Raw genomic sequence first — 20,533 nt, forward strand, 5'->3', positions numbered from 1 at the left:
AAAAAGTACCTACCATATGTTAATTAAATTTTCTGCCACACAATTGTATTAATTTAACTGAAACCGCAAGAATTTGTAACTATCCACTTTAAATGAAAATGATGCACTGGTATGAATGCCTTAACAGTTGTGGCCAAGACGTGTAAGATAGGTAGGTATTTTTAGTATTCAAAATCAGTCTACGTAACTTTTCTGTTTTAATAAAATTGCCCATTTTTCCAATTCAATAATTTTTCCCGCGTTAAAATATTATTTTCTTTTTTTTTTGCTTAATTTTCTGGTCCCAAATGACTCGATATTAAAATAAAACCTTTGGTAAGTTACCAACTTGGATGCCATGTTTCGCAGCAAATGATACTTCCATTTTTAAATGACATGACACAATATGAGCTTACTATGTTATTTATTTGGCCGCTTAACAACAGATATGGAATTTTATACAACTTTTGTCAGCCGCTGCTCACATGTATTTACAACAATTTTGATTTAACCCGAAGAAAGCTTTTAAATATTGGATAGAAGCAGGCATTACTTTGCGGAATTCCGTGATATACAATGAAAATCAAGCTTAATGTGCTATTCTCCGCGAAAGGCAGTAGAATCTGTACGGTGTAACTTATAACTTCTTCTTTCTTTATTCCACCCACATATTTGGCAATGTACTATCTACGCACGTTTCACTCTGACCCCGAAGCATCTTCTTGATCCACCGGAGATGTTGACTTTACAATGACTCTTGTTAAGTAAATTGTTAGCATCCAAATTGATAATCTCCTCCTTTTTGAAGGTAGTCGGATAAAAAAAAACAAATTAATAATTACGTCTTCCTTCCCTTGCAAGGAGCAAAAAAGTTGAATTACAAATAGTTTCGTATACGCCAATAATGGGCTACAACTTCTTCCGAATGATGGGTGCTCAGTTCCTTTAACATTTCCAGATGCAGAACTTTTTCGCTGCGTTCATTGAAGTGGTTTGAATTTGGCATTAATTCAGCAACTAATATATAACCTTGAATGAAATTTTTATAGCAAAGAAATGCTTTTAAGACTCCCATTTTAAAAACTAAATTGCGCGGGGCATACTGGTCACAAATGAGCCCCAAAACTTTAGCAAAAATGATGTAAATAGTAGAAAAATGATTTGCGACATCATCCTATAAGTAATCTAAACACAGCGCTCCAAATCTACGTGCTGCTTCTAACCGCTATGGGTGTGCTTATAATATATGACGCGTCCCCTTCAATACATCTTAGCCTGATGAAAATGGGACCACATGTGAATACAGATTTAAAAAAAAAAATAAGTTCCCAAATAGTTTAATATGTAACTAAGTTCTGAGGTAACAAACATAAAAAATACAACCAAATTGATAATCTCCTCCCTTTATTAGTCGGTTAACAATACAAATAAATTTATAGTACCTAGTAGGAGTTACAAGAAAATAACTAACAACTATTCATTAAGTATAATATTAAGAGATAAAGGGCAGTTGAGTAGATTTTCATCCGAAGTCAGCGGTACGTCGAGGAAAGGTGGCACAACAAGGAGATAAATAAAAGAACAAAAGGTGTATGTGCCAGTCTTAAAAAAATTAGGGATGGTTTTTCACTTAAAAATGTCATAAGGTACATTAAATATTTTCACTATTAACACCGCTTTATTTTTTAATTTGAAGTTAAAAAACGAATAGAAAAATCATTTAGTCTATTTTGGTTTATTAGTGACTAGGCTACAGTTGTTGATCGTATTTGTACCAGTAGTAGACCATTTTCTTCATTGGGCCAAGGAAGGACAATTACACAAACAAACACTTTTGCACCTATAATATGAGTCAGGATTCATGTTATAATAAAAGCTCGTAATAGAAAAAAAAATTTAATACTTTACGTAAATATTAAGTTTTGTTTTGTTTTGTTCTACCCCTTAATCTAACTGTAAGCTTATATACCTAATTATGAGGTATTCACATACATATTGTGAATTGAGGTATTCAAATACATAATGCTCAATTAACTATTTATAATAGTTATGAGTATATGAGTATATTGTGAGTATAAAAGTATAAGTATTTATGTAGGTACATTAATACTTATAAAAAATTAAAATGAAAGGTAATTTTTTGATTACCTATGGATGGATATATATTTACCCGGGGAAAAGCGTTTATGCAGTAGGACTGCCCAAAAAAGTCAATTCTTTAAGGCATAAGTAAATTTACAATAAATAAATGTTTTGAATTGGTTTGGTAGCCAGAAGCTCGCTGCGGTGGTTTTGAAGATGCTATAAAATTTATTTTGTTTTATTTAAGAAATATAATATAGTAATCTTAAAAAAAATCCTTGAACAAATACAGCATAGAAAAGGGAACTGTATAGATCACACCATACATTTCACGCGAAGCAATGGCAGCCTGGGGGGCAAAGGAAAAAACGTGGAAGGCCAAAGGCAACATGGAAGCGGTCTCTGGTAGCGGAAATAAAGGCTTGCGACTTATCTTGAACCACGCTTAAGTTTGCAGCTCGGTATAGATCTGGAAAGAAAAAAGTAGTCCCGACCCTATGCACCTCCAGGTGCTGAAGGACTCAAAAGAAGAGTAACTGTTATCATTTCAAACTTTTTTTTTTTGTTTTTTTTTAATAAGTTTGGATTCGCATAACAATTACGTCGTTAAAAATTGTTCTATATTATTTGTAATAGTCTATGGTGATCTATAGCATAGTGTATGGGGACTTGTCAGAGGGACAGTACAGGAAGAAGTCCACTCAAATTGTCGCCTGATCCGAGGTTCGGATCTTCCAGCCGTAGGGTTCAAGCTCTTCCTGGCAGAGCCCCATTCCGAGGCTCTCCAACAAGACGGAGTTACTCTGTTTAATTCATTAAGGTTATTTACAAACTATCACTAATAACAAAAATAATACAAATCCTTTCGTATAAGCCAATAATGCGATACAACTTCTTCCGAATGATGAATGCTTAGTTCCTTTAACATTTCCAGTTGCAGAGCTGTTTCGCTGCTACCACAAAAGTCGTTCGAGGTTGGCAGTAATTCTGTAACTAACAAATATCCTTCCATAAAATTTTTATCGCTAAGAAATGCTTTTAAGACTCCCATCTTAAAGACTGTACCGGTGGCGTACTGGTCACAAATGAGGCTTAAAACTTTACCAAAAATTATATAAATAGTGGAGAAATGATCTGCGACATCTTTCTTTAAGTAATTTAAACAAAGCGCGCCAAAACTAGGTGCTGCTTCTTTTAAAAGCAGGTTATACTTTATTATACCGCTGCATTTTGTTTTGAGGTCAGATACAATTTGTATGTATCCCAACGACAACTTAATATGTGTCAAGAGAAAATAATTTTCTTTTATCGATAAAACACTTTGAAGTTGATTCAGTGCTGCAGTATACATGGCGATGGGAAAAATCATCTCCTTATCCAAAACTAAAGAATCGAATTTCATAGACACAGTATTAATTATATCTTGTAAGTTTTTTCTTGCATAGTAAACAGTTCCGTGTTGCTTATTCCACACCGCAACAGCCTTTTCTACTATTGGCTCAAAACATTTTTTGTAGCGCTCACATTGAACGGATTCCGATTTTGTACTTAACAAAAACATAGCTACATAAGTAGAGTAGGAATATTTCTGAGTGGCGAACTTTTTATCAAAATTTTCTAAAAACAATTTTGCCATAAAATCTACATCCAAGAATTCCATGATATCGCCCATTTTGGTTTTTAATTCATCAATGAGATTTTCACAATTGGCTTCAGCTGGCAATTTTTCTAAGAATTCATAGCTTCTCATCAAAAAAGACGCTCTTATATTAAGAGGCACTTTTTGAGCTTGGCTAAGGGTAAAATATATCTTTTTATTTTCCTCGAAAGTTAAATCATTGACAAACATGCGGAACATCTCCCATATATAGAACATAACCGTTTCATCAGTTTCTTTACAAAGCATCTTGAAAGTCTCGCAAACGATCTCTTTTCGAATACTTCTGTTTTTATTAGATTTCCAAATTTCCGTAAACATATTTATAAGTTCCTTTTGTTTTAGCTTCGCAAATGCGACCCGAATGCCATGTTTTTTTAAAGATACTGGTGCATTGAGAAGTTTTGGTAGATGCTCGGCCATCTGTTTTGAATTGATGTTATAAAATATTGCATTCAATGAAGGCAGTACATATTTCAAATAATCTCCTTTAGCATACAATAAAACCACATCAAGTGGGAGGTGAGGCCTAGATAGGTGCATACATGCAGCGACGTTTTTGCGTATGCTGAGCATCGCGTCATCATGTTGGTTCCAAACAATTTTAGCTTCTCTCGGTACATATTTTTGAACAAAGTCCAACAGCTCTTTTCGGGTAAGTAATATACATAGACCTGTAATTGACGACTTGTGAAGGCTCATCCGATTGAGGTTCTCCAGAAAAGTTGCTTTAAATGAGTCTGATAAAGATTGGTACTGGTAATAAATTTGAATTTTCCTCAAAAATCTGCCAAAGTAAAGTACTTTATCATTTATGCATGCGTTTATTTCTTTTGTGTGAGATTCTAATAGCTCTGGACTGTGCTTAAGAGCATTCATGCAACTGTCTTGGTTTGGACTTAGAATAATAGATTCAGTAAATAAAATCTTTCTCCAGGATTTTTTGAAGTTATATAAACTTGAAAGATCCTGCTTCCAGGAACTGTCTTTTTTTATAATAACAAGGTCTTTGATTCTCTGGAGAACAAATGGATAATCTTTGAGTTCTTTATTCCATATATCAAGAACTTTTAAAACTGATAATATAATGTCCACAGTCTCATCAAACTCTTTTTCACTAGTAATATTAATTTTGACCTTTGAAATGTAATAACTGTAAAAGTAATTAAATATTTTCTGTGTTTCCTCCATGTTGAACTTATTTCTACAATCACCATATCCATATGATATGTAATGTTTGAAATCAAATTTACTTTCTATATCTTCGGGAATTTGGACATCATGAATCACATTATAGAAAAGTATGGATTTCAAACATGATTGCACACTATCTTTGGATCTAGTATACACTTCCAAGCTGTTGAAAATATCATTTAAATATCCCCAAGCCTCTTCGTCATACTTATGTGTATCAGTCTTGGTAATCAAATGATTTACAAACTGAACTTTGAACATGAAAGGTTCGTTGATGTGATTTTTATGGTAATATTTTAATAATGTTAGGATATTATTTTGATTTCCAAGAGCACAAGTCAGTATTGATCGCAAAATCCAAATTCTTTCAGAGGGATTTGATTCATTGCGAATCAATAATTTTAAATCTTCGAAAGCCTTATTAAATGGTGCATATACATACCAGCTGTATATATTTTTTGACGACGTTAATTTTCCTTTGAGAGGCAGATTACAATACTCTATTATATCATCCCAAGTCTCATTTTCAAGGGGTTCATCTTTATAGGATTTCTCTATGAAAAGCTTTTTAACAAAATCAAATCTCTCCTCAAATGGCAACCTGTTGACAAAGTATTTAATGTTTTTGTAGGTGAACCATGAACGAGTTTTGTTATTTTTAATGTGTGTTAATATAAAGTTCTTAACTTCTTCTCTTTTTAAATATTGCGCAAACACTGTTAAATCAAGGACATCAACGTATTTTTCAAGATTCTTTTTTATTCTTTCAGGACATTTCTCCATGACGAGTTTGGTATATTTCCGTCCAAATTTTGGTGTATCGCCGTCTTCGAGTGTCTCATATATATCAAGGAACTTTTCGAGGTTTATTTTTAAAAGAAACATTCCAGGTACTATTAAGTGGTCCACATAGTATGAGCCGTTATAATTCTGTACTAGTATATCCAGAAAAGTAAACGATTTTTCATATAATCGTTTCAATAAGTTCTTTGGTATATCATTAGCATGATTTCGAATGATTCCCTCGATAAAACCAATAGAGCAACGTGGCAGCCAATGCATGGCTTTGTCCAAATCATTTTGTTTGTAAAAGTTGAAAAACTCTTCAACACGTTTTTCATCATCTAAGTTTAGCCTTATGTGCAGGACGAGTTTATTAAAAGCTTTTGAAGTCATCTGTTGATAAAGATTGTTGTACAAGTATGCAGGATTAATAATATAGGCGTATTGCTGATCAGTTATTAACCATGTGCATTTCTTAATAACTCGAGATACGTATAACATATCATCACATTTGAGAATTTCAAGAATGTATTCAACATTTCGTATTTTGCACGCTATATCTATTTTGCATAGGTTATCCAGATCTGGTTCTTCATAGTTTATGGCGGCAATTGTTTTAGTTGGATTGCTTTTGATTTTTTCATTCACTATTTTGTTGTAATTGCGATGTTTATCCCCCAACGTTTCTCCCTCTATCATAAGTGGCGCCATGGTTTCCTGAAAAAAGAAATAAAACCATGGATAACCATTGCATACAACTTTTTCATATTAAGACAGGTGTTTTATTTTTACTTGGAGTATCCCCTGAAAGATTAATTTGTTTAAGATACACTATATATGATTGACACTGTTTTATACGACAAACAGACAGTAAGACACACTTTGGCATTCATAGTTATATTACTATATTACAGGTGAGGGGTTGCTAATCCCCCATCGGGCGCGTCCCCAGGTGGTGGATCGGGGAGTTCCTTCCAGATATAGAATAATAGGTAAAAGAGGATACAGACATAGAATAATAGGTAAAACGAAATTACATATATTATTATCTTTGAAAAACTGGTAAGTACTTCAAAGATAATAACTGAGAAATAACGGTATTTCAACATTTTGGACAGCCTTTGACCTGTTTTTCAGTCATATTATACTTTGATTTAATATGTTACTGGTTGTTTGAAAAACTAATTACAACCAAAGCGTGACACTTTCTTTAAAGAGAATGCAATTACAACTTATCTTACAAGATGTTATGTCAATGTCCGTATGTTGTTAAGTATTTTATTTTCCTGCGTTTAACAACAGCTGCTGCAAGGTTTACCATCGATTTACCCCATTTATTCTTAATTTATAATAGGTAGTAATCAATTTATTATCAAACATTATATTGTGATTAGTTACTCACCTTTACAAAAAGTACGTCTAGCGAGGTTATGAGATGTGCTGTTCAATATCTAACACAAAACAGTGTTTAGCACTTCTACTAAGGAGTTACTTGGGTTTTATTTATTTAAGTACTTATAAATAAAAAAAAAGGTTTCACAATATTTAAGCAATGTTTTCTATAGGTTGTGACTAGGTAATCGTATCGTAATAACAAAGCGAACTAAAATTCACCGGCTAGCGGTTTGGTGATTCTATGAGTCAGCAGTCGATGTGAAGGTCAGGTGATGATATCAAATGTTTATCATGCCATCGCAATCGGATCGTATTGATAAAAACGAAATATCATTCGACTTTGGTAGGTACATTTTGGTCATATCTAGTGTTATATTTGTGGATCTTGCAAGTATACGTGACATTGGCGAAATACAACGTGCCGATTTGGCACACCTAAAATTCAAAAAAAGCAAAAGAAGAAGAAGAAGAAGATAATTTACTTGAGAATAAGGAGAAGATAATTTAGTTTCAATGAAGTAAGAAAACTCTCCGTTTTACCTGAGCATAATTTGTACTACATCAGTTTTCCTGAACTGTGAGTTGCCACGCAAATGTTTTAAACTACATAAAAGGAACCCATGTGGCTCACCTTATTTATTTATTTATTTGTTTATTATTTATGTACCATAAATTGTGATTGTGAACATAAGATTCATAAAGTGTACAAAGGAAAGCTTATCTCTATAAGAGATCTCTTCCAGCTACCCCAGGATGTGAGTAAGAAGATTTAATTGTGGTATTGGTAAAATAAAGGTAAAATATATTTCATAACTACTAAGTTTATTTAAAATATCTAAATAATAACAAAATTCTACATACTAATACAATAACATTCGAATATACTATATATACAAAATACATAAAAATAATATAATAAATATTTATATAATATAAATATAAATATATATCTATAATAAGTAAACAGTGATAAATATACTATGACAACGATAGATAATGCTCCTTTACATTGTGTTTAAAAGAGTGCACCGATCGGCAGTGTCTAATATGTTCTGGTAGTAAGTTCCAAAGGTGTGTAGCGTGGACGGAGAAAGATTTCTGGAAGAAAATAGTATTATATGAAGGGACATCAAGAGGATTTTTTGACACGCAAGACCGCAAGGGTCTCGTAGGCGGAAGACATAGCTTTATACGCTCACACAAATATCCAGGAGAAGAAGAATTATATAGGATGTTGTAAAGGACAGTTAAAATATGCACATTCCGGCGAAAACGAATTGGCAGCCACTTTAATTGACGACGAAAATCAGAAACGTGATCGAATTTGCGCAATCCGAAGATAAAGCGAATGCACAAATTCTGAAGTCTTTCAAGTTTGTCAAGTAGCTCTTCAGTGGCACCCAAATAGCAGATGTCGGCGTAATCAAGTATTGGAAGCAATAAAGATTGGGCCAACATAATTTTGGTATGAAACGGAAGAAAATTATGCAGCCTCCTCAATGAGTGAACGACATAGTGCATACGTTTACTTACCTGGTTTATATGAGCTGACCGAGTTAAATTACTGTAAATTATAAGTCCTAGATTTTTTGAAGTGCACGAATACACAATTGGTATACCGTTATAAGAAATCGGAGGCAAATCATTAAAACCTTACCTTATAACAGGTTCAGACGGTTCGATATTTTTGACCAACATTTGTTGCTCAGCAAAGTACTGAAAACGAATTTGAATGGACACGTTCTGACAGTTCAATTATAATTGCTTCATCATTCACAATTGCTCAGCGTTTAAAAAATAAACACACAGCGTATTGAATGAAATACTGCTGTCATAAAATAAAACAGGAGGGATTTGTTGAAATAAAAATATTGTCTTATCTATGATAAATGCCTATTAAGTGGGATAGATTAAAATTGTAACTTAATATATATAAATCTCCTGTCACGATGTTTGTCCGCGATGGACTCCTAAACTACTTAACCGATTTTAAATAAAATTGGCTTACCGTGAGCAGTCTGGTCCAACTTAAGAGATAGGATATCTCAGATCTTTAATTATAGTCGCAATTTTATTTTATTGCAAATTATTTGTCACATGTTATATATATATCTATATATATACTACAATACTCACTTAAGGCTAAGCGATACTGAATACTTTAAAAACAAAATCAAACGCAGACGAAGTCGCGGGCAACAACTAGTAACTTTATATATTTTCATTCGAAAATAACAGTTTAGTTCTCTTTGGTTCAAGAAATGACGGTTTAAATAACAGAAGGGTTTTTGAAACGAAATTTATTTTTAATACACTTCATTGACATAACACGTATAGGCAAACTTAACTAATATTGTTACAATAAATCAGTAAAAGTTTTCTTTATTTCTTATTATTAATTTTATGCAACACTTTGATAAATTATAATCAATAATTATAGAATAATTAAAACTGATACAAATTAGGTTCTTAAAAAAAAGTACCTACCATATGTTAAAACGTTGGCTGCTTAAAACACAACGTTTGTGTTTTAAAACTACGTAACGCGTGTGCGGCTCGAACACGCTAGGCGTGTTAAAATAAATGTACCTACAAGGATGCGGCCGAACACGCTGGGCGTGTTTTTCCGGCATTCTGCGAGTGCGGCAAACACAAACGCTGTGTTGTTTAAATATACTGTTAGAGCGGCCTTTACGCAACAAGTGTGTTATACGTTACCGCAAGTACCTGCGTTTTATTAAATACTAGTTAAACGTCAACGCAATCACGTTTTATTATATATTAGACAATATACCTACTTAAAATTCGTTGTTTTGTGAGTTATCTAATCATTTTACATGAGTGTTTTTCTTAATAAGTCCCATGCCATCGAGAGAATCGACCATCACACGTATAACTAACAAGTTCATATAAAAAACATGTTTTCGACCAAATATTTGCCACAATAGTACCATATACCATCGATCACTAAATAATATTTGTACGCCTGAGTTCGCCTGCACTATTTTCACTGGTATCGGTATCGTCGATAATTTATTTTATAAATATCGGTTTGCATTCCATTATACCGACAGAATTACAAAACGATGCATCCGCATCCTTATTTTTTCTTATCGTCTTGAATAAACCTTATCGGTGCGGCCAGCGGTACCAATAAACTACTCGGTAATGAGTTACTATTGTTTCGAATTTAAAAGTAAATTTAACAATGGTGCTGTATACTTACTGGAAGGATTATTATATTTAAAATGCATATTATTTTACAATTTGCTTCTTTGTCGGCAATCCGCATTCGTATGTAAGTAGGTATTTAATACTGTTTTTTTACTTATTTATTTATCATGATTCGTCAATGACATTCACAAGTTACACACAGGTTAACGTTGCCGCGATTTTGAATATAGTAAAATAGTGTACCTACCAGATGTAATATTTAAAGCTCTTTACAAAATAATTATTTATGAAAAAAAGAAAATCTGTGTTGACTACATTTAAGTTTTATTCTATTTTATCCAACAAAAAAAAAACAAATTGCTATTCAAATGCAACAAGTGTTGGGTTTTCATTTTATTCAATAAATAAATGAGAAAAAAAGAGTGATGTAATAACACACCTGTTGCGTAAAGGCCGCATAGCTGTCGCGATAAGTTTACACACGCCAGGCGTGTGGGGCCGCATGCTCGTAGCGCCTGTTTCGAATACGCTTCACCAGTGCTGAAAACACGCCTAGCGTGTAATCCTGCCGCACTCGTGTACCGTATTTGTTAATGTTAGGCAGCAGTCAACGCGTTAATTAAATTTTCTGCCACACAATTGTATTAATTTAACTGAAACCGCAAGAATTTGTAACTATCCACTTTAAATGAAAATGATGCACTGGTATGAATGCCTTAACAGTTGTGGCCAAGACGTGTAAGATAGGTAGGTATTTTTAGTATTCAAAATCAGTCTAAGTTATAAGTAATAATAATTACAAACTAAAATTAATATTTACAATAAATATAAGCTACGTAACTTTTCTGTTTTAATAAAATTGCCTATTTTTCCAATTCAATAATTTTTTCCGCGTTAAAATATTTTTTTTTTTTTTTTTGCTTAATTTTCTGGTCCCAAATGACTCGATATTAAAATTAAACCTTTGGTAAGTTACCTCCTTGGATGCCATGTTTCGCAGCAAATGATACTTCCATTTTTAAATGACATGACACAATATGAGCTTACTATGTTATTTATTTGGCCGCTTAACAACAGATATGGATTTTTATACAACTTTTGTCAGCCGCTGCTCACATGTATTTACAACAATTTTGATTTAACCCGAAGAAAGCTTTTAAATATTGGATAGAAGCAGGCATTACTTTGCGGAATTCCGTGATATACAATGAAAATCAAGCTTAATGTGCTATTCTCCGCGAAAGGCAGGAGAATCTGTACGGTGTAACTTATAACTTCTTCTTTCTTTATTCCACCCACATATTTGGCAATGTACTATCTACGCACGTTTCACTCTGACCCCGAAGCATCTTCTTGATCCACCGGAGATGTTGACTTTACAATGACTCATTGTTAAGTAAATTGTTAGCATCCAAATTGATAATCTCCTCCTTTTTGAAGGTAGTCGGATAAAAAAATACAAATTAATAATTACGTCTTCCTTTCCTTGCAAGGAGCAAAAAAGTTGAATTACAAATAGTTTCGTATACGCCAATAATGGGCTACAACTTCTTCCGAATGATGGGTGCTCAGTTCCTTTAACATTTCCAGATGCAGAACTTTTTCGCTGCGATCATTGAAGTGGTTTGAATTTGGCATTAATTCAGCAACTAATAAATAACCTTGAATGAAATTTTTATCGCAAAGAAATGCTTTTAAGACTCCCATTTTAAAAACTAAATTGCGCGGGGCATACTGGTCACAAATGAGGCCCAAAACTTTAGCAAAAATGATGTGAATAGTAGAAAAATGATTTGCGACATCATCCTTTAAGTAATCTAAACACAGCGCGCCAAAACTACGTGCTGCTTCTTTAGAAAGCTGGTCGTCCTTAAAACCGATACATTTTGTTTTGAGGTCAGATACAACTCGTATGTATCCCAACGATAACTTTATATGTGTCAAGAGAAAATAATTTTCTTTTAACGATAAAGCACTCTGAAGGTGATTCAGTGCTGCAGTATACATGGCGATGGGAAAAATCATCTCCTGATCCAAAACTAAAGAATCGAATTTCATAGACATAGAATAAAATATATCCCGTAAGTTATTTCTTGCGTAGTGAATTGTTTCGTATCTCTTATTCCATACAGCAACAACCCTTTCTATTAGTGGCTTAAAAATTTTTTCGTAGCGCACACTTTGAACTGATTCTGATTTTGTACTTAACAAATAAATAGCTAAACGATCAGAGTGGCCATATTTCTGTGTAGCAAAACTTTTATCAAAATTTTCTAATAACAATTTTGCCATAAAATCTACATCTAAGAACTCCATGATATTGCCCATTTCGTTTTTTAATTCATCAATACTTTTCTTACACTTTGCTTGAGCTGGCATTTTTTCTAACAATTCATAGCTTTTTATCCATATAGTCGGTTTTATAGAAAGTGGGTAATTTTCAATTCTGCTAAGAGTAAAATATATCTTTTTATTTCCCTTGAAAGCATCATTGCTAAACATGCGGAGCATCTCCCATATACCAAAAAAAACGGTTTCATCAGTTTCTTTACAAAGCATTTTGAAAGTCTCGGAAAATATAACATTTCGAATACTTCTGCTTTTATTAGATTTCCAAATTTCTGTAAACATATTTATAAGTTGATTTTGGTTAAGCTTAGCAAATGCAACTCGAATGCCATGTTTTTGTAAAGATACTGGTGCGTTAAGAAGCTTTTCTAGATGGTCGCTAATTTTAGTTGAATTTATGTTATGAAATATTGCATTTAATGAAGGTAGTACATATTTCAAATAATCTCCTTTAGCGTACAACAAAGCCACTTCAAGTGGAGGTTGAGGTCTTGATAGATGCATAAATGCAGCGATGTTTTTCTGTATGCTGAGGATTTCGTTATCAGGTTGGCTCCAAATAATTTTGGATTCTGTCGGAACATATCTTTGAACAAAATCCAACAGCTCTTTTCGGGTAAGTAATATACATAGACCTCTTATGGAGGACTTGTGAAGGCTTATTTTATTGAGGTTCTCCATAAAAGATGCTTTAAATGAGTCTGCTAAAGATCGATACCCATAAATTTGAATTTTCCTCAGAAAGTTGTCAAAGTAAAGGAAGTTATCATTTATGCATGAGTTTATTTCTTTTCTGTGAATTTCGAATAGCTCAGGACCATGTTTAAGAGCATTCATACAACTTTCGTAGTTGGGACATAGAATAATGGATTCTATAAAAAAAATCTTTCTCCAGGATTTTTTGAAGTTGTACACACTTGAAAGATCGCGATTCCAGGAATTTTCGCTTTTTATAATAACAAGGTCTTTGATTTTCTGGATAACGAATGGATAATCTTTGAGTTCTTTTTTGCATTTATCGACAAGTTTAAAAACTGATAATATAACGTTTACAGCCTCATCAAATTGTTTTTCACTTGTAATATCAATTTTAATTTTTGAAATGTAATAATTGTAAAAGCAATTAAATATTTTATTTCTTTCGTCCATGTTAAACTTATTTATAGAATAATCATATTCATTTGTTATGAAATGTTCGAAATCAAATTTACTTTCTATATCATCTGGAATCTGGACGTCATTAATCACATTATATAAAAGTATGCATTTCACACACGATTGCATACTATCTTTGTATCTAGTGTACACTTCCAAGTTGCTGAAAATATCATTTAAATATCCCCAAGTTTCTTCGTCAAACTTATGAGTATCAGTTTTGGTAATGAAATGATTTACAAACTGAAGCTTGAACAAGAAAGGTTCGTTTAAGTGATTTTGATGGTAATATTTTAATAAAGTAAGTATATTGTTTTGATTACCACGAGCACATGTCATTAGTGATCGCAAAATTCCAACTCTTTCAGTGGGACTTGATTCATTACGAATCAACAATTTCAAATCTTCAAAAGCTTTACTAAATGGTGCATAGACGTACCAGCTGTATATACTTTTAGATGGTGCTAATTTTCCTTTGAGAGGCAGATTACAAAACTTTACTATTTCATCCCAAGTCTCATTATCAAAGGGTGCATCTTCACAGCATTTGTCAATAAAAATCTTTTTTACGAAATCAAATCTCTCCTCAAATGGCAACCGGTTCAAAAAGTATTTAATTTTTTTATAGGTGAACCATATACGAGTTTTCTTATTCTTAATGTGCGTTATTATAAAATTCTTAACTTCTTCTTCTTTTAAATACTGTGCAAAAACTGGTATATCAAGCACATAAATGTATTTCTCAAGATTATTTTTTATTCTTTCTGGACAATTTTCCATTGCGACTTTGGTATATTTCCGTCCGAATAATGGTGTGTCACCTTCTTTAAGTGTCTCGAATATATCTAGGAACTTTTCGGGGTTTCTTTTTAAAAGAAACATCCCGGGTCTAAATATGTGGTCTTTGAAGTATGTGCACCTATAATTTTTTTGTAGTATATCCAGAAAACTAAAAGATTTTTCATATAATCGTTTCAATTGAGAATCAGAAAACATGTAACCATTTGGTATATCATCAGCATATTTCCGAATGATTTCCTCAATAAAAGGAATAGAGCAACGTGGCAGCCAACCCATTGCTTCATCCACATCATTTTGAATGTAATGGTTAAAAAACTCTTCAACACGTTTTTCATCTACTAAATTTAGCCTTATGTGCAGAATGAGTTTTTTAAAAGCCTTTGTACTCATCTGTGGATAAAGGTGGTTGTACAAGTAAGCAGGATTAATGATATATGCGTATTGCTGATCAGATAATAACCATATGGATTTCTTAATAACTCGAGATACGTATAACATGTTATCACATTTTAGAACTTCAAGAATATAATCAACATTTCTAACTTTGCACGCCATATCTATTTTTAATAGGTTATCCATATCTGGTTCTTCGCAGTTTATTGCGGCAATGGGTTTAGTTAGATTGTTTTTGATTTCTTCATTCATTAATTTGTTGTAATTGCGATGTTTTTGTCCTAATGTTTCTCCCTCTATTATAAGTGCCATGGTGTCCTGAAAAACAAAAACGTAAATAACTATTGTATAGGTACCACATTTTTACATGGTATATTTTGTGAGGTGTTTTATTTTTATTTGGAGCGTCTTTGGTGAATTCCGGAAAGATCGGGCCATTTCACTTCTAAAACTCATGTGAGAAAATTCATACAATTCACAAAAACATATAATTCATAGATACTAGATGAAGGAAAATATCTTGAGGCAACCTGCATGCATAAGAGGTTACATAAATACTTTAAGGCTAATGAAGTTCACCAATCCATCCACACTGGGCTGGTGGACTACGGTCTAGCCCTTCTCATTGTGGGTGGCCGGTAATGTCGGATGCGATGATGACCATAATGACTTACTGATGCCGGCGGCTTACTACTATGTAGGAATTCTGATATCTCGTCAGATTGAGATGATTTCTCCCGGTGCCTGTCTTCAGAAAGCAAACTGCAGGCAAATGCCAAATTGTCATAAGATCACTTCAATAGTTAAAAGGTTCGATGGTAACAAACACACAGACGGAGACACTTTAGCGTTTAAAATATGCACTACATGCGTGACGTTTCAAAACATCCAGTTGGAATACCTTCATGTTACCTTCTGAGTCTCTTTGCACTTGAAATATGAAATGAAATAATATATGAAAATAAAATTTACATTAACCCATTACTGGTCCACTACAGGGCCGGGTCTCCTCCTACAATGAGAAGAGGTTAAGACTGTTGTCCATCACGCTGGCCCAGTGCGGATTGGTGGACTGAATAAAATAACATTATTGATTTATTATTCTAAGAGCAACTATAAGAGGGACGTGATCTAGACACAGAATTATTAGGAACGTACCGAACTCTCATTCAGCTTTTATTGCATGCAGTGAAAACGCCCTGCGCACGTTTCACTTCACACCCGCGGAAAGTTGCTAGCAAACTTTTCCTTTTAACATATTTATTATTTCCCCATAAATAATTACTTTCAACTGCTAAATAGAATGAGGTGACTAACCTAACTAACCTGACAGCGTAAGTGAAGTGTTCGAAAAACACTACGAGAGAAGAGTGTTTTTTTGATGCTTCAATATTAGTCGTGTACACGGTTTCTGTGCGTTCTTAATTCTGTAATTCTATGTATGGACTGTTAAGGTAAGGATTACCATCTCTGTGTATGAATAAGTGGCCATAAAAAACATCAAATTACTAGCGGCGGTCCGGTAGAGAACGAGTTAATTTTAAAGATAGCGCCAATACAATCGCCAATAGATAGCCAATTTTTCAACTCAGTACACTTCACTCTGTTAACGGTTAAATTAAGATCATAAAACTAACTCTAACAACACTGCACTCTTCACACTAACCTTACCTACACTCTTCGCTATGCCCGCGCCACCTTTTTATTTATATATATAATTTATTTGTACACCACAAAAAGAAAAAAAAATGGACAAACCAAGGAACTTAAAAAGTAGGATACAAAAGGAGCCCTTATCGCTTAGTAGCGGTCTCTTCCAGGCAACCTTAGGATTAGGAAAACCAAGATAAACCGATTGGCGGGGTGTATTATTATTAAATACATAATTACGAATAATCACACACTAATATCTATATATCCAGATTACACACATAAAATAAAAAATAATAATAATAAATATAAAAAATAATAAACTAATATATAATATAACATACGATGCTTAAGTACGAGTAGGAATCATATAAACTTTGGTCATGTATTATTGTTGTAACATCGTAAAATTGTTTTTTTTTTTAAAACTTAATTTACAAATGGTTGAACCAATTAATGTAATAATAAAAATTATTATTGAAATAATGACAGACTTGTATGACATTCAGAAAGTGTACAGTTAGTTACCTACCTACCTACTTTGAAATAAAATATTTGATTTGAATAAATCACCTAATGTCGTCTTTATTGCTCAAGATAATGGGCTTTTTGCTGCTTATGTACCTACAAATGGACGCTACTTCAACATGTCCTTTCTAAAAATCACTCTATAGTTCCAGGCAAGAGTTCTAGAAAGTAAATTAAAGGTGGCAAGTTTAAACGTCATGTTATTGCGGCTTCCGCCACTGTTGTCCAGAAGTAACATACGGTATGTTTAATTTCAGTAAAATTAGATTTCAGAATAAAATAATGGTAGTTAAAATAAAGCGCTAAAGCATGCCAGAAGAAAAACTTACTACCCAGTTGCTTTATCCGCATTCGTTGACTAAATAAACCGTATTTTATTTATTTAGAATACTTTATTGCACAAACTTAGAAACAAGACAAGAAACACCCAAGAAAACAAAAGAAAAATAAAAAAAAAAAAAATATATATACTACATACTATATAACATACACATATAAGTATTAATAAAATAAATATATAATAAAATAAACATATATACATATATATATATATATACATATACATATAATAAACAAATGTATGTACCTCATAGTAATACAACCTTTTGTACTAATACTACCTACTCCGTACCGTACCGTATTGCGTAAATACTGTTGTACACCAAAAATATTGTGCTTTAGTAAACGGTACTTAGTAGATAAAATGACCGCGGAGCCATATACTTAATTGTTATAATTTAGCCACAATATTATGACAGACCAAAGCAAAAAAAGTGAAATGATTACCAAAAAAATAAAATATATATTTAAAAAAAAAAGAGTTCAAAAACTGTAACCGGACTACGCAGAAATTTAATTTTTATAGCAGTCTAAAACTTTTCGTTACATATAATCTGATAACAAGTATGCACTTAACTTACTTGTTTTCACATTGATAATGTAGCTCAGTTTTAGATTTAAAAAAAAATTTAATATCTGTGGGCAACGACAAGACAAGACATGAAGTCCACCGATACGCCACAACTATGGAGGGTAGAGGTAAGGAGAGTCATCTTATATGGGAGTAAAGTTGAAAAAGTGTCCAGTGTATGCGCTAAATAACAGTTCAAAAATCCTCCACAATGGCGCTGGTGGATGCACAGGGTATGGTATGAATGTAGCAATCGTAGATGAATTGAAGTATGCCGAGTTAAAAAATTTAATGTCATTATCGACTAAAGTAGTTAATTATTGAGAATTTCAACAACTTACGTTGTACAAAATATTGTGGTAAATATAACCTTACTTCCTTGTATCTCCATACTTCCTTGTTTATTTTTCAAACCTACTCTAACAATATTTATATTTGGCGCTTCTTTTAAGAGCTACCCTGATGCAAATGTGGCGCCATCCTAATTTAATACATTTTGACGACACTTTTTCATATACACAGGTGACTCTCCTTACCTCTACCCTCCATAGCCACAACTAATGCAAATGACATCGCACTCTTTAGATAAAAGTGAATTGGACCACTATTTACAAATTAGCAAATTTGAAAAATTTATTTTGAGAGAACTCGATCAAACACTCCTCATTTCTCATTTAGGTATTTTTTTTATTATAATTTATGACTCATCCCCTTTTTACTTAGTTACATATAAACGTTTTGAGCCAACGAGTGTAAAAATCTCATGTTCAAAAATATTGACTTATCCCCTTTTTCTTTATCGCCACAGACTTATCATAGTCTTTTGTCTTCTGTGGTTTAAAAATAGCCTATGCGGAGTTTACACTTCGATTTATAATAATCTATTTATTAGCTATGCTTATCTAATTGTCTAATTTGGGATGATATTTTTTGCAGGTTCATGCCTGATGCCCGTAAACTTTCGTATTCTATTAGGTACGTAAAATATAACACAGCTGATTATGTCTCACTTCATTGATTGGTACCGCCCACTCAGTGAATGCCAAGCATAACGATCAATTACTGAATATCCAAAAAGGTTTTGAAATAAAATAAATCGAAAATTAAATCGACAGCATTATCACATAATATTATTTTTTTGTGAATATTAAAGGTATTTGCAATTACCTATCACGCTATTGTTTGTTAAGTTAAGTTTGTTAAGTATTGTTGTTAAGACTTACACAACAAACTATTTTTGTTTTAAAATTAGAAATCATTACACATTATTGCCAGTCGTGTAGAATGTAAAATTCATAGATTTTATCAAAGAATAAATACAATTTTAAATGTCTTGTATTTTAACTTATAATCGGAAAATAAAGATTTGCCATAAAGCTATGCCATGCTATCTATTCCTCGTTCTATAGAAATAATAATCGATAATCGATTAGTTTAATTAACGATTATATAGTACCTACCTCATCCCTACCATGAGCTGTCAAAATAACTAACATTATATTTAGACAAACAAAACATAACATAATCTTATGAAAATAATCATTACTTACTCAGCTTTGCAAAAGGTACGTTTAATAGCGAGGTTATGAGGCGCGCTGTAAATATCTAACACAAAACATTATAAGTAGAGTCCATGACATTTCTCGTCATAACAACACGCCAACCTTACAGCAAGTGTTAAAATATCTGTAAAAGGGCTTATCCTTCTTACATGTTTTTTAAGTTTTTTAAATACTTTAAGAAATAAAAAGGGTTCACAATATTTGAGCAATCACCACTAGATTGCGAGTGTGACTAACGTGATCACAAAGCGAACTAAAACTCGCCGGCTGCTCTAGCGGTTCGGTCGATGTTTCGATGAGTCAGAGTCGAAACGATGGTCGAGTGATGTAATCAAATGTTTATCATGCTGACGCTTTTATATCATATTGATAGTAATAAAAAAAGATAAAATAATTATCGAAAGTAATTTTATGACATTCGTTCTAGTATGGAATTTGGTCACAACTATTTTACTCAGGATTTTAACGTATAATGTTTGCATGAACTATGTGAAATTCGCCAAATTGTACGTGAGCCTAAGTTCATTTCGACACAACTTAACAACAAAATATGAAAATAACCAGTATATACTACCTATGTAAGTACACCATGTCGCTCATCTGAGCGGGAAATGATAGTAAAAATATACAAAAAATATACCTAAGTAGGTGTAGCTACATTAACATCATAATTGTATGTAATTATTTTGTACGTTATGCGTTTCCAATATGTTGTTTTAGCAACAAAAAATGAAGTTATAGATATAATGATCTTCAAATTCTACATACAAATGTTTTCGGTCATATATAAACATATATATACGAGTACGTTCCTTATACCTACTTTGCAATTTGCATGCTGGAACGACCAGCGTGAGTTCCAGACGTGCCCCGGCGATCGCCTCAGAAAGCGGTCCTATAGCGGCTATCCATTAATACGTT

At 32.8% G+C, this 20,533-nt stretch overlaps 1 protein-coding gene across 4 annotated transcripts; it reads right to left on the bottom strand.

Moving 5' to 3' along the window:
• Positions 1-1,356: 1,356 nt before the first annotated feature.
• Positions 1,357-19,880, bottom strand: LOC120634137. 4 transcript variants are annotated; one of them, XM_039904546.1, is made up of 2 exons: positions 19,601-19,880; positions 1,357-6,412 (listed from the first exon to the last, which is right to left on the bottom strand). In XM_039904546.1, exon 2 carries the CDS (start codon positions 6,404-6,406, stop codon positions 2,900-2,902), a length of 3,507 nt encoding a protein of 1,168 aa, XP_039760480.1. In that variant the 5' UTR covers positions 6,407-6,412; positions 19,601-19,880; the 3' UTR covers positions 1,357-2,899. The 4 variants fall into 4 exon arrangements, with proteins under 4 accessions (XP_039760480.1, XP_039760479.1, XP_039760481.1 ...); XM_039904545.1 differs by lacking the exon at positions 19,601-19,880 and adding an exon at positions 7,098-7,249; XM_039904547.1 differs by lacking the exon at positions 19,601-19,880 and adding an exon at positions 6,488-6,504.
• Positions 19,881-20,533: the final 653 nt, after the last annotated feature.

Source organism: Pararge aegeria, chromosome 23 (assembly GCF_905163445.1).
Source record: "Pararge aegeria chromosome 23, ilParAegt1.1, whole genome shotgun sequence".
Taxonomy (NCBI): domain Eukaryota; kingdom Metazoa; phylum Arthropoda; class Insecta; order Lepidoptera; family Nymphalidae; genus Pararge; species Pararge aegeria.